Source organism: Crinia signifera, chromosome 8 (assembly GCF_055691185.1).
Source record: "Crinia signifera chromosome 8, ASM5569118v1, whole genome shotgun sequence".
NCBI lineage: Eukaryota > Metazoa > Chordata > Amphibia > Anura > Myobatrachidae > Crinia > Crinia signifera.
The window spans coordinates 28545516-28559371 of NC_139224.1; the positions used below are offsets into that span (position 1 = coordinate 28545516).

Consider the following 13856-nt stretch of genomic DNA (forward strand, 5'->3'; position numbering starts at 1 on the left):
TTTTTATTTAATAAAATCCTGTCCTTTGGGCAGGTTGTTCCTTTAGTATTTAATTGTTCACCAATACTGGCCAGTAGCAGCAGTGGCATCACAGTAGGGGATGTGACTATATGGGAGGAGCATGGCTTAAGTGAAACTCCAGGGGTTCAGGTGATGCTGGCTGCCCCCACTCCCCCACAGACTGTGTGTCTGCAGTGCCGACTCCTATACTGTGACAGGAGCCAGGTGCTGCACATGTTATTTGTACTGCACCTGGCTCCTGTCACTGAGCAGGAGCTGGTGCTTTGGGGGTCGCTCATCAGTGGGTGACACTTGGGTGTGGCCAGCACTGCCTTGCATCATTGACTGCAGTGATTTGCACCCATTGTGTGATCTGAACACCAAGCCACACGTGTGAACGGCTGTTTTCCAACCACTGTGCCATGAGCTGTTCTCAAGTGTGCCGCTAGATATGTCCACACTAGCCGACACTAGTTCAGCTATTATTCCCTGGTCCCTTTGTTTTAATGTAAGGGCCAATGTATTTTATCTTTGTAACCTGTGAGATTAGGTTTTTTTTTTTTTTTTTCATATGGGGGACATATGTTTTTTTCCCCCTGTGAGGGTCTGATGGTGTGCCTTAGCAATTTATAAATAGTGTTTGGTGTGATCTGAGTTTAAAAAGGTTGAAATTCATTGGTATATATGAAAATTACTAATTGCACACAATTCTACAGAAAATTGATATAGTTTCATCTTAAGTGATAGCATTAGGTCTTGTTTTGGTCAAAATCTGTCATTTTAGGTACTAACACCCACATGAAGTCATTTTAGGTCCTGTAGAAATTAAGGCCCTTAGGGGCAGATTTATTAAGCTTGGAGAAGAGATAAACTGGAGATAAAGCGGAGAAAAGGTAAAAGGAGATAAAGCACCAGCCAATCAGCTGTGTTTGAAAAAGACAGTTGGGATCTGATTGGCTGTGCTTTATCTCCTTTTACCTTTTCTCCGCTTTATCTCCAGTTTATCTCTTCTCCAAGCTTAATAAATCTGCCCAGTATTCTGGTTGACTCGCAAGGCTGCGAATTCCCAGCCTTGCAAGTCCACCAAACCCCAGCGAATGCCTGGCTGCCCCCCCCCCCTCGCAGCGCGGGTTCGCCCACACTGGCTGCGAATGGATGATTAACAAACATCCATTCGCATGCTGCACGGAATACCCACATCTTTCGATGGTCGCAGCAGAGGGCTCAAACAGAGCGTCTTGTGCGCATGCGTCCCCTTCCGTCTGTTGGTGCATCCCGGCTGTTGGTGGTAGGATCGACAGGACCCACAACAATGAGAGGCGCTCCAACTGTATGTTACTTATGAATCCAATTTTGGCAAACATACTAATGGTAAATTTGACCTTGTATGTGAAACAAACTTCACAGAAATATTTGTAAGGCATTAATATGTTGAATACTAGATTTTGCTCTGGTTTCCTCCCACATTCCAAAAATATACTGATAGGGTTAATTTGTTGGGAGCCAATTAACCTAGAATGTGTGTGTGTGCGTGTACATGTGGTAGGGAATATAGATTGTAAGCTCCACTGGGGCACAGGGACTGATGTGAATGTTCAAATATTCTCTGTACAGCGCTGCGGGATATGTGTGCGCTATATAAGAAACTGATAATAAATAATACATTTCTAAAATAAGAACAAAGACAGAAATTGAGCGCTAAAAGGAATGAAGCCGCTTCAGACGCTATCGAAATGGGATCACTCACTTCCAATGCAAGGAAGAAACTAAAAGAAAAAATTAAAACGATGGGAGCAACACAACTAAAAGACAATCAGAATTAAGTAAAAAGATTAATGTACTTATACATAAACATGAAAAATGACAAGAAAATTAATAGAAATACAAAAAAAAAACCCCAACAAACTCATCTGTACCGGCCGATAAAATTCAAAAATAGAAAAGTGATGAGAAGTCTGTATAAAAAATAAATTTTTTCATCCATTGATGGTGTTTTAGTTGGTTAATAAGCCATCTTTGTTAGTGGTGATAATAGAATGACAGTCTTTTAAAGTGCAACCATAGACACTGTCCACCTAAACACATGTCGAACAGATTATGAAATGTAACTAAATAAGACACATGTTCTTGAAACCTGGACTGTTGGTTTCAAAAGAAGCATCCCTTCAAGATGGAACCCCCCCGGTTTTATTGATTGCCCATTAATTTTTAGAATGAACCAACTGAATTTAGGTTATCCTTCTTAGTACCATTTGTAATTGATGGATTCTCATGTATACCTTAGCTGTCCACAACTTTGCCACAAGAGATTAACCTAGTTGCAGTGAGATCCTTAATCACAAATAATTATGTGTGTTTATATGCATCAGTCTTGTGGTGTTGCCTCATACCATATGTACCAATTATCCTTCAGAGGAAGTCTTACAAAACACGTTGAGGACCTTGCAGGACATATTTATCTTGAAGATTGTTTCCATGGTCTTCTGCCTTTTGTCATTACAGTCCACTTCGGAATCCTTGCACAAAAAAGATCTCGGAGGCTTGGAGCAGGAACATATCTCAGGCACCTTAACCATGGTCATCCTGTGAACATTGTAATTGTATGCGGCTTATAATAGGATTTAATTCCGCAACAATAGGCCTAGTGTACTTTCTCTACATGTAAATTTACAGTATGGTCGAAAATATAGTTATCGGGTTTTTCAGACCAGTGTAGTGGTTCCCAAACTTTTTGAATCACGGCATCCTACAGTATCAAAATATTTTTCATGGCACCCCTAGGCCAAAAGTTTCTTATTGAGAATTTAAAAAAAATATATTTAATGAAAGAAGTTGGGGGGGGGGGGGGGGGGGGGGGAGACATGAGTAAGTCTCCCTACGGCTCAATTTATTTAAAACATCACCACCTCTTTCGTCGAGGGTGACATGTTCCAACACTTTAAAAGAAAAGAAATCAAGATTAGAATTAGAACAAGATGCAAAGTGTCTAGGAACACTATGTAACACAGACTTGTTTTGAATACTCCTAGTATGTTCAAGTATTCTTAACTTAAGAGGGCGCTTCGTCTTCCCAATATATCTCTTGCCACATCGACAGGACAACATGTAGACAACACAGGGTGTCAAACATGTCATTCTGCTCTTAATGACCCAATTCTTAGTACCATCATTGCTAAAAAATTTGTAATGATCTTTGTCAAGATGTGCCAATATGTTGACAAAGATCATTACAAATTTTTTAGCAATGATGGTACTAAGAATTGGGTCATTAAGAGCGACGAAAGAGGTGGTGATGTTTTAAATAAATTGAGCCGTAGGGAGACTTACTGGATTTTTACTATGAACACCATGTCCCCAGCCGGTCTTAACGAGGGTGTCGACATAGTCCCTTTTCTACATTGAACCATTGTAAAACTTTCTATATATTGGCGGGATACTGCTGTTGGGCTGTCACCCCTTTATCCTTGCTATAGTCTGTAGATGGTGACCTTTGGCGTGTGGTTTCTGTGTCGGTAGCCTTCGTTTTTACCCTAGCTGGATTTTATGCATATATCTTTTTGTGTATTTCGGTATTTTTGTATTTTTATATATTTGTATATTGTTGTACTTTTTATATATATTTATGTATTCTGCAAATTATTTTTGTATATTGTATGATATTATGTATTCATGTATCATTGTATCGCAGTATGTTGCACACCATTTGTTATTTTTTATGCACGGTCACTTTAAATGTAAATTTTACCTCATTTCAATCAGTAAGTTGAAGGTATTTAAGTGCTTCCATGATTATGTTGGGATACGCCTCCTGATGAAGTCATCTAATGACGAAACGCGTTGGGGCGGTCCTGGATGACGTGTTGACGCTGTGACGTCGTCTGATCTGTTCTTGGTCCCGGCTTGGAGTTCTCAGCTGCTGCCGCGCTATCCGTGTCAGCGTGTGGATGCCTGATTTGCTTCTCCGGGTTAATATACCTTCGCATGCCTGCTGTTTTAAACTTTACATGTATGTGACTATATTATTACAGTAAAAGTGTTCTTTACGTTTATAATCACATTGTGCGCTCTCTGGTTTTTTCTTCTACATATATATATATATCTATATCTATCTATCACATGATTACAGTTTCCCCCACCTGGTAAAGCCAAAAAAGTACAAAAACATGTTCTATGTTTTGCATTAATAATGGAACTTCCAATTAGGTCAATGGTTTAGGTACTTATTACTGAGCTTGGACTGTTTTGTCTTGTCCCACCACAGTGCAGATACAGCAGTCCAACCTCTGCAGCTTCGGGTCTTCCTATAGAATATGTTGAATCTTAAGGGTGTACACATGGAGCGATCCTTCTAAGTGATTTTGACTACATAGTTAAGATCGTTTAGAACAGGGGTGGCCAAACCGGTCCTTGAGATCTACCAATGGTCCACTTTGTCCAAATCCCCTAGCTGGTGCACAGCTGTAGTCATTACGGTCACATTTCCCATATCCCCTAGCTGGTGCACAGCTGTAGTCATTACGGTCACATTTCCCAGATCCCCTAGCTGGTGCACAGCTGTAGTCATTACAGTCACATGACCCAGATCACCTAGCTGGTGCACAGCTGTAGTCATTACGGTCACATTTCCCAGATCACCTAGCTGGTGCACAGCTGTAGTCATTACGGTCACATGACCCAGATCACCTAGCTGGTGCACAGCTGTAGTCATTACGGCCACATTTCCCAGATCACCTAGCTGGTGCACAGCTGTAGTCATTACGGTCACATTTCCCAGATCACCTAGCTGGTGCACAGCTGTAGTCATTACGGTCACATGACCCAGATCACCTAGCTGGTGCACAGCTGTAGTCATTACGGTCACATGACCCAGATCACCTAGCTGGTGCACAGCTGTAGTCATTACGGTCACATGACCCAGATCCCCTAGCTGGTGCACAGCTGCAGTCATTACTAACTGTCACATTTTCAAACCTGCTGCATTCATACCTACTATAGATCCACAGGTGGCATGAGACTTATGAACTGTTGGTAGAGATTGAGGACAGGTTTGGCCACCCCTGGTTAGTAAAAATCACTGCCAAGGCTAGACACAACGCCCTATGGGCGATAGCAATACGCAGCCCCGCTTAAGTGAATATTTTGACTAGATCGCTTGTGGCAATATTCACTGGGCGTTCTGCAATGAATACCAACCCAGTATGTTAATTCTGGTATAGTCAAAGTCACCCATAGACAAAATCACTCACTAGCAAAAATCGCTCCGTGTGTACACCCCTTTAAGCCCCGTACACAAGGTGCAATTTCAGCCACACTCACCAGGGATATAACATAGTAATTATGGTCAGTAAGTGAGTGTACGGGCCGACTGTAGCCGGAAGCACGCTCCCGTGACCAGTGCTGGGGTGGTTCGCTCGTCGCTGGAGCACGCTCCTGTGACCAGTGGCTTCCCTCAGCGATCAGCCGTTTCCCCCGGCAGTGTCTCCTTTTCATCAGCAACCATTTCTGATTGCTCAGCGATCATATTGCTCCATGTGTACGGAGCTTCACAGCATCTCCCTTCAGACATAGACTGTACAAAGCAGCGATATCTGGATGCGTTAAACAGTCCTATGTTTATTGCCTCATTAAGTAACAGGTTTGTTCAACAAACTAAATATCCTTTCATAAAGCAAAGCACAATTTGTTTTCTTATAAATAGTATAAATTATTTTATTTACATAAACTTGTTACAAAACAAAGAACTATATATTTTCTTTTAAATATCCAAAGTAATTTCTATCCCATGACATTGGTTTGTTCATGAACTACACAGCAGCCACAAGTCCAGCTGATCAGTTGCTTCTGATTATGTGTACAAATGATCAAACTATTCACACATTGTACAGAGAAGAAACAGGGAGAGCGCGAGTTGCTTTGTAAGAACTACATTCACATTGACAACCTGTAGTGTTTGTGGAATCCTGTAATGCAATACTGGTACAGAGCATCACACTACATTCGCCCTCTACTTTATGGGGTTTTGGATGTCCAACTTTCATAGCTACTTCCTGACCTGTCAAGCACTTAACACCTACCCACACACGGTGGATGGGCGGCCATTTATAGCCTGCAATATTTCCAAGGTCCCAAGACAAACCATCCACTAGGCCAGGCCTGGCCAACCTGTGGCTCTCCAGATGTTGTCAAACTACAAATCCCATCATGCCTCGCCACAGTTTTGCTATAAGGGAGTGTTAAAATTATGGCAAGGCATGCTGGGATTTGTAGTTTCACAACATCTGGAGAGCCACGGGTTGGCCTGTCCTGGAAGAGGTGACATGGGACCAGGCTCTGGTAAGAACACATCCCTGCTATGAAGCAGTACCTCATGAAAAATAGTCATAAATTGCCTTGGTGAATTTGCTGATCTTTAGAGAACGTACAGCTGCAAGGTCATGATTATTAATTTAGCTCAAAACAAAATGGCCGATTCCTTCCACTGTGTGTACTGTAGGTTTACGGTAACCTCTGACACGAGATACCAAAGGGACCAGAGAAATTCCTTGGCAAAGGGGAACTCAGAGGAAGACCGTTAGATTATAACATTTCCGTGCGGAATTCTGACATCAGGTTCCACGAGGTAGCCAATTTTATTTATTTTTTGCCAATCTAACTTTAAACAATTTTTTTTTTTTTGAATTTTCAGTTTTTTTTTTTTTTTATTAAATGTATTAAATAAATCAGTTTTCTTTTTCTCTTAAAATGTTAGCTAAATTACATACATACATGCTGGTCGCCAACCCTGGATATACTGTACCCGACTCATTATACTTGTGGCAACTAAATTGAATTTACCCAGCGCCAAAGAGGCTGGTCAGCGACCCGCTGGTCCCTTTGGCAATATAGGTGTTAAGATGTTACTATGAATCGTTTACAAGTATTTCATCCCCGGTATCACAAGTTTCACAAAAAAAAAAAAAAAAAACACACACAACTGAACATTCAAGTGTTAAGGAAAAACATAATAGTACAAGCTTGGAAACTAGAACCAGGCACTTTCATTTCTCTGTAGGTTTTAGGTCTATAAAATCACACACAAACAAAATGTGTGCCCCTATTTGCACACACAGGTATAGAAAAAAATAAAAATAAACTGACTCGTTATAGCCCCTTAACTACAGAGTAAGTTCAAATTTGTCAACTGTTTTAGGCAACTAATGTAAAGCAATGGCGTACAACTTGGTATTAATCCACTCTATAGAAATCAAAATGGGACCCGGCCCTCAGAAAATGGAGGAATCCCTTAGCATGGTAGAATTAGGCATGTTAGAAGAATATCGGCTTGGCAGTGAATCACTTCAAATCATAAAAAAGGTATTTTTTTTCTTTTATTAACAAATAAATATTAGATGATCTCAATTGTACCAAAACTGGATATAAGGAGAAAAAAAACTGTGCAAAAATACATATATCAGTATGTACAATCATTTCTTAACAAAATACGCTTTCTGAAATAGGGATACTTCAATTTTCTTTTATAATAGAAGAAATTCCAAAATAAAGATACAAAATGTAGGGTTTTTTTTCTTTAAAGTAGGTTTTGATTTTTTTTTTCTTCTTTTGTTCATAGTAATTTCAGTTTCTTTTTTCAGGTTAAAGAAACCGTAGGAGTTTTAAGTAATCGTTTTATAATACAATCATATTGCCACCAAATGAGACTGGTAAGAAAGATTTTCCTGCAGTGCGCACACCCCTCTATTGATTGCTTATATGACAGTGGTTATTTAATGTGCACCACCAAATCATAGGTCAACGAACATGGATACGTTTTAGTTGGAACAGACCTACGTTGGGACACAAATATTCTATACTGCCTGATAAGAGCCACATCCCTAAAAAAGAGAAAGATAGTAAAAATATAAACGCGAGACACTGTGAAAGACATGATTCAGCGTTATAAATAAAAGGTAGCAAAGGGGGGAAAAAAACGCTCTGAGTAATAAAGTTTGGAATTTCAATGTGAACTACCGCCAAAACCACCTTTTCTACTCCGCTTATAATTTGTGAGATGGAATAATAAAGTTTTTTCTAAATGTGTCTTTTGATGTTTAAATCGGTTTCCTATATTCCACCTGATGGCAATGGCAGGAGCAAACAGACCAGCCAATATTCTCAGCAATATGGATTTATAAAGGGAAGGCATTGGTAAAATCCCAACGTTTATACGTTAGAATTCGATAATACTTTGTAACAGCCATAAACCAGAGGGAAAATAGTATGAAGCAGATCAGCCATCTAAATGTTCAGGGACGTCTATATAAATTTATATTAAAAATAAAAAAAAGTGCTGGACTGCACTGAGTTGATTAAATTAAACAGGCTTCCTTGCCAATGATTCTTAGAACCATATTAATACATTTCAGCTGTTTGTGCTTGTTTAGACCCTTTTTATATAGATGTTTGCCCCATTCCTTAAATCTGTCGTGGCCATTTGATACAGTATAAAAACAAACCGTTCCGTTCAAGGTGGCCATTAAGATTTATAGCAGTCAAGAACATAACTGGTGAGTACAGCTGGGCACTAGGGGACAGATGACATTAAATGGCTACTTCCTAAAGGTCCGTGATACAATTCTAAAACTGCATCTAACCACCACCAATATATATGTAAATGTTTTCCTGCATGGACAGAATTTGACTCTGCAATTACACTTTCCGTGAGCCCGTGTTCTAAGCCATTACAACTTCACAGATGTTGGTGGCATTGTTCCTCCATAGGCTTATACCCGGGAATTATTTTATGCATAGGAAAACCATTTAGCCCAGTTAGAGCTTTAACTGGTATAGATACTACTGAAACAAATGGTTGTAAGGATCATGTGCTTCCCACCCAAAAAAAAAAGGCCTATGCCGAAAATAAAAAAATCAACACTATGGGAATCCCCCTCATCCTCATTGCATTGCTTAGCTGTGCTCCTCACAGTGCCTGCAGGTATTACGTGTCCACCAGATGGCAGCATTGATATAATTTAGCGGTTTCCTTTGAAACTACCAGACTACATACCTGTATCCCAAGTTATTAAAAGCTCCTCAAACTTTTACATATGTATTTGTGAAATGTATTAGATATTTTATATAAGGCAACTTGTTTCTGTGGTTTTGTGGTGCTTTTAATTTTTATTTTATTTTGGTAGATGGCAGAACAATTATAATATACTTATGGTATACCCTTGCAGTCGGTCTGCGGAGACGTTTCTATAAAAAAAAAAAAAAAAATGGAGGCGTTTGATGCAGTTTATAGAATTATATATATACTCCCTATAAAGAACTGCCCATCATATGTAATCCATAAGACTGAGCATTTGCTTCTATTATACAGTTCACCATTAGATGGCGCTGTGTTAAAAGAAGCGTCCTGCACACAGGTGGTCTCCTGCTCTCTATGGTCATAGCTGCCCATGTACAATTGGGAAGTAGTTTATGTTAAATATTAGTAGCAATTAAAACGTGGTGGCCTTATCGACGCTCTTCCGATGTCATGTTGTCATAGCTATAGCAGACACTGCATTGGCGTTTGCCTTCTCCTAACGTTTGGTTGACTGGCTGCAGATTAGTGTTCTGCAGGAAACCTATACAGATTAGGAGGTATCCTCAGAGAATAGCCTCATTATAAATCATTCTAGCAGTGAATGTCTTACAAAGAAGTGGCAAAAGTGATGCATAAGGAGTAAGTTCCCTATGAGAAACTTGCATTGCTTGTAACATATAGGAAACAAATATGGTTCCCAAGACATTTATCACCCCCTCAAACCACACGGGCGGTCATCTTTGGGAACGTTTCTAGATTTTTTTGGCTGCCTTCTTCGTCATTTGGTTTCTATAGTCTGATAAGGTTTCCAATACAATCAGAGCAGATTTAAAATAAACCGAAAGGGAGGGGGGAGAAAAAAATATATATTTTTTCATATTTTTTTTTTTACTAAAAATTTGACATAATGTTTGACAAAATATTATGGACATTAAAACTCCTCACAGCTTCTTAGCACATGTAACCTGGAAAAAGGCTGGCCGGCCCATTCAAAAAGTCTTGTTTTACTTCTCGCTATTTTTTTTTTAATTCTTTTTTTTTTTGTAATTGTGCTATTTTAGTAGTTAATCACTGGAGCATTGCTGTAAAAAGAATAAAGCCATATTCCTCTCCTTCGGTTGTTGTGTCTACACGGATGGGCGTCAGGCGACCGCGTTCCCGGCAGAAAGTTGCAGTGTAGTTTCGTTCTCTCTCTCTCTTGCCCACAGGCTGGAGGATAAAAGCTCACGCTCAACGCAAAAAAAGTCTCACAGGTTTGTAGCAAGCGGCTCAGTCCACTAACACTGATAGAAGCGGCAATGGGACTCACTGCTACAGACATGGCTTCAGGGAAATTCCTGGTCCAGCTGACGGTCCTAGAAACGCTCCATATACCTGAGGACCTTGGGAAGGTTGAGAAAACTCAAAGGCATCTTGGAGCCCACAGAGCCAGCTGGAGGTTGATGATTGCGACTAGAATTTGTCCAGTTTGTGTAACAACAACTGTCAGGGACGAGCCTTTGGCTGGAAAACAAGAGAGACACTGAAGTAAATGAAATGTTAAATCTCCTACATGGACTCCACAAATAAAAGTCACTGATATATAAAATACATGGTGCTAACCAGGCCTTGCTTACTGTACGAGCAATGCCTGGACCTCTGTAGCGTCCAGAAATCACCCACGCCCGGGCTACCGAGCACATGGGAACCTAAATGCAGCTTCACGGATGCCAACTGTACCTTTTTATTATGCAGGTATTATTTCCTGGCCTTCTGAGCACAGAATGTGGTTTTTTCCTACATGCAATTAGCATTCATAGGGCGGTATTCAATTGTTTTTCATCAGCATTTCAGCTCGCTGTCCCCGGGGGTGATGAGCTGAAATGTGCAATTGTGTGGCTAAACCGAGCCATAATGAGCCCCCAAAAAATAGATCAATTTAATATAGCCCTACAATCTCCCGTCATTTAGGGCACAATTGAATACCACCCATAGTGTCAGCATATGCCAATTTTCTTTACATTTGGGAACACAGTAATAAAACAAGATGTAGCACTGAGAGGCAGCCCGGTGACAGGGCTGGGATCACAGGCTTACAGTCTATAGCGCAATAGGAGATTGACATGGTCAAGGGCTATGTTTTGCATATTTCACCCGAGGGATTGCAAGGGTAATACATGCTTATGGGTACATTTACTAAAGGTAATGCTACACATAACAATCAATCGATCATTTTTCTATTGCACCCTGGACAATGATAGACGGAATCGGATTGATTGGTTGCTTTGGGCTACATCACCTATATTCACGTACGGAAGCTTTAGTAAATTACCTCTTTAGTGTGTACACAGCAATGGTGCCCTAGAGTACGGGGGCTATGGAAACAGTCGATACATTTTGAGAAGAGGTTTTAATCGGATAGCATTGCTTATAGAGGATAACCGGGTTGTATTAGAATTTGTGACGTTTGCCTGAACAGGGGAGGTTTTAGGGAACGCTTGAAGGTTTCAGGACTGTGGGCCTTATTCTAGTTCACTCTGACAAAATCCTTCTTAGATGGACAAAACCATGTGCACTGCAGGGGGGCAGATGTAAAATGTGCAGAGAGAATTAGATTTGGGCGTTATTTTGTTTCTGTGCAGGGAAAATACTGACTGCTTTATTTTTACACTGCAATATAGATCTCACTTTGAAGTAAAACCCCCCTGAAATCTAATTCTCTCTGCACAAGTAACATCTGCCCCACCTGCAGTGCACATGGTTTGGTCCATCTAAGAAGGATTTTGTCAGAAAGAATGAACTGGAATAAACCCCCCGTGTGAGGGAAGGCCTTCCACAGCGTGGGCACTGACCGACCAATGTAAAAGTCCTATCTTATTCACACTATATTGAACGCCAGCTAATTGGAAATCAGTAATCATTGGCAGTGCTGGCTTCCTCCTAATGTCAGGCACGGCCGTTCTAGGTGCTGGACACCTGGATCGGATGGGTGACATCCTTACATTACTGTACAGAGCATGAAAGAATCTAAATACGTACAATCGACGTATAGCAATGAACATACCAATTATATCTAAGCGTTCACACGTACATTCTACTGTACTTACCGCAGAGTGTAGCACTAAAAGATATCTAGTGATCAAAAATATAAACATTAGGATTCATGCCGAGATTCTACGGGTTTGCAGCAAATATTGCAGCAGATACTGTGTGCAATGGTTTATGGAAACACAGCATCCAACACAAGGAATCATGAATGGGACACAGATGCGTTATACAGTACTTGTTATGGGTAAATTAAGCGGTTGAATATTGGTCTGACCAAACAAAGGGGTTAATAGCTGCTGAGCTCCCTGGGAAATAGCAGTTGCTATAGTGATCTGTGCAGCCCACTCCCACCCTCCTTATCCTGTCAAGCTGATGATGCTTTGTGCAATCAGCCATTCCTACCAAAAGCTGCGAGGAAAGCATGGGCCATTGTGCTGTTCTCTTCTGCAGCGTTGTCATCTTATGGTCATATGTGCAGTGATAAACTTCCACTGCATCGCTAAAGAGACGGTCTCTAGAATGTCAGGGCCAGACATTGAGCATGAAGCACAGTACAATTCTACTGTAGTACTATAAAGACTGTACCCCAGGAACATGTGTATTGCATGGTACCTTTAGGAAACAAAATACACATGGTCACTGAGCCAGGAGGGGGCGTGCCCCATTCACGTGGGAGGAGAGCCAGGAGGGGGCGTGCCCCATTCACGAGGGAGGAGAGCCAGGTGGGGGCGTGCCCCATTTGCGAGGGCGGAGAGCCAGGAGGGGGTGTGCCCCATTCACGAGGGAGGAGAGCCAGGTGGGGGCGTGGTCCATTTGCGTGGGAGGAGAGCCAGGAGGGGGGCGTGCCCCATTAGCGCGGGAGGAGAGCCAGGAGGGGACTGTGCTCCATTAGCGTGGGAGGAGAGCCAGGAAAGGGCGTGACCAATTAGCGTGGAGGGTGAGCCAGGAGGGGGGCGTGCCCCATTAGCGTGGAGGGTGAGCCAGGAGAGGGAGGGCTCCATCAGCGTGGAGAAAAAAAATGGGGTACTTGTGTACTATCACGGCTCCCATCTCTTTGCATACCATAAGGCTTAGGGCTGTTTCACACAGTACGGTTCCTGCCGCACGGTGAAATCCCGTACGGTCAGGGAGCCGCGCCGCACTCAGAATTTTATAATGGCAGGGATGGCCACAGCCCGGCAGCCGTCCCTTCCAGTGGGGGGATCCGGCTGCAGCCGTGCGGCCGGGCCGTGGCCGTCCCGTGTGAATGGACACAATAGTGTCCATTCACAACTGCTGAGTGCGGCACGGCTCCCTGACCGTACGGGATTTCACCGTGCGGCAGGAACCGTACTGTGTGAAACAGCCCTTAAGATGGTATGCAATGAGATGAGATGTGCTGCAATGGGAGCCGATCTTATACAATTTAAAATTGTATACCATTGTATATGGCATACGATGAGATGAGATTTTAAATTGTATAAGCACACTAATGGGTGCTTTCAATGTCAATTGGCCCCCCTATAAGATTTTTAATTGTATAAGCACCCTAATGGGTGCTTACAATGTTAAATGCACCCCCACTATCAACGCCAACCCGAAGCGTGGCGAGCGCAGCGGTACGCGTCCTCCGACCTTTTCATTCCCCCACTATCCATGTCGGCGTGGAGTTTATATTATATAGTGTGGCGAGCGCAGCGAGTTCGAAGCGTGGCGAGCCCCGCGAGGGGACGCGTAATACATGTAAAGTATTACGCGTCCGCTCGCCACGCTTCGGGCTCGG

The 13856-nt window shown here is 41.9% G+C and overlaps 1 protein-coding gene across 3 annotated transcripts in view; it reads right to left on the minus strand.

Annotated features, from left to right (window-relative positions):
* Positions 1–5710: 5710 nt before the first annotated feature.
* ATXN7 (ataxin 7) overlaps positions 5711–13856 on the minus strand; it is a 95439-nt gene continuing 87293 nt past the window's right edge. For all 3 annotated transcript variants that reach the window (XM_083156045.1, XM_083156046.1, XM_083156044.1), the window contains one exon: positions 5711–10570. In XM_083156045.1, the coding sequence (XP_083012171.1) occupies positions 10553–10570 (18 nt within the window). In that variant the 3' untranslated portion in view covers positions 5711–10552. The remainder of the gene's footprint in view (positions 10571–13856) is intronic.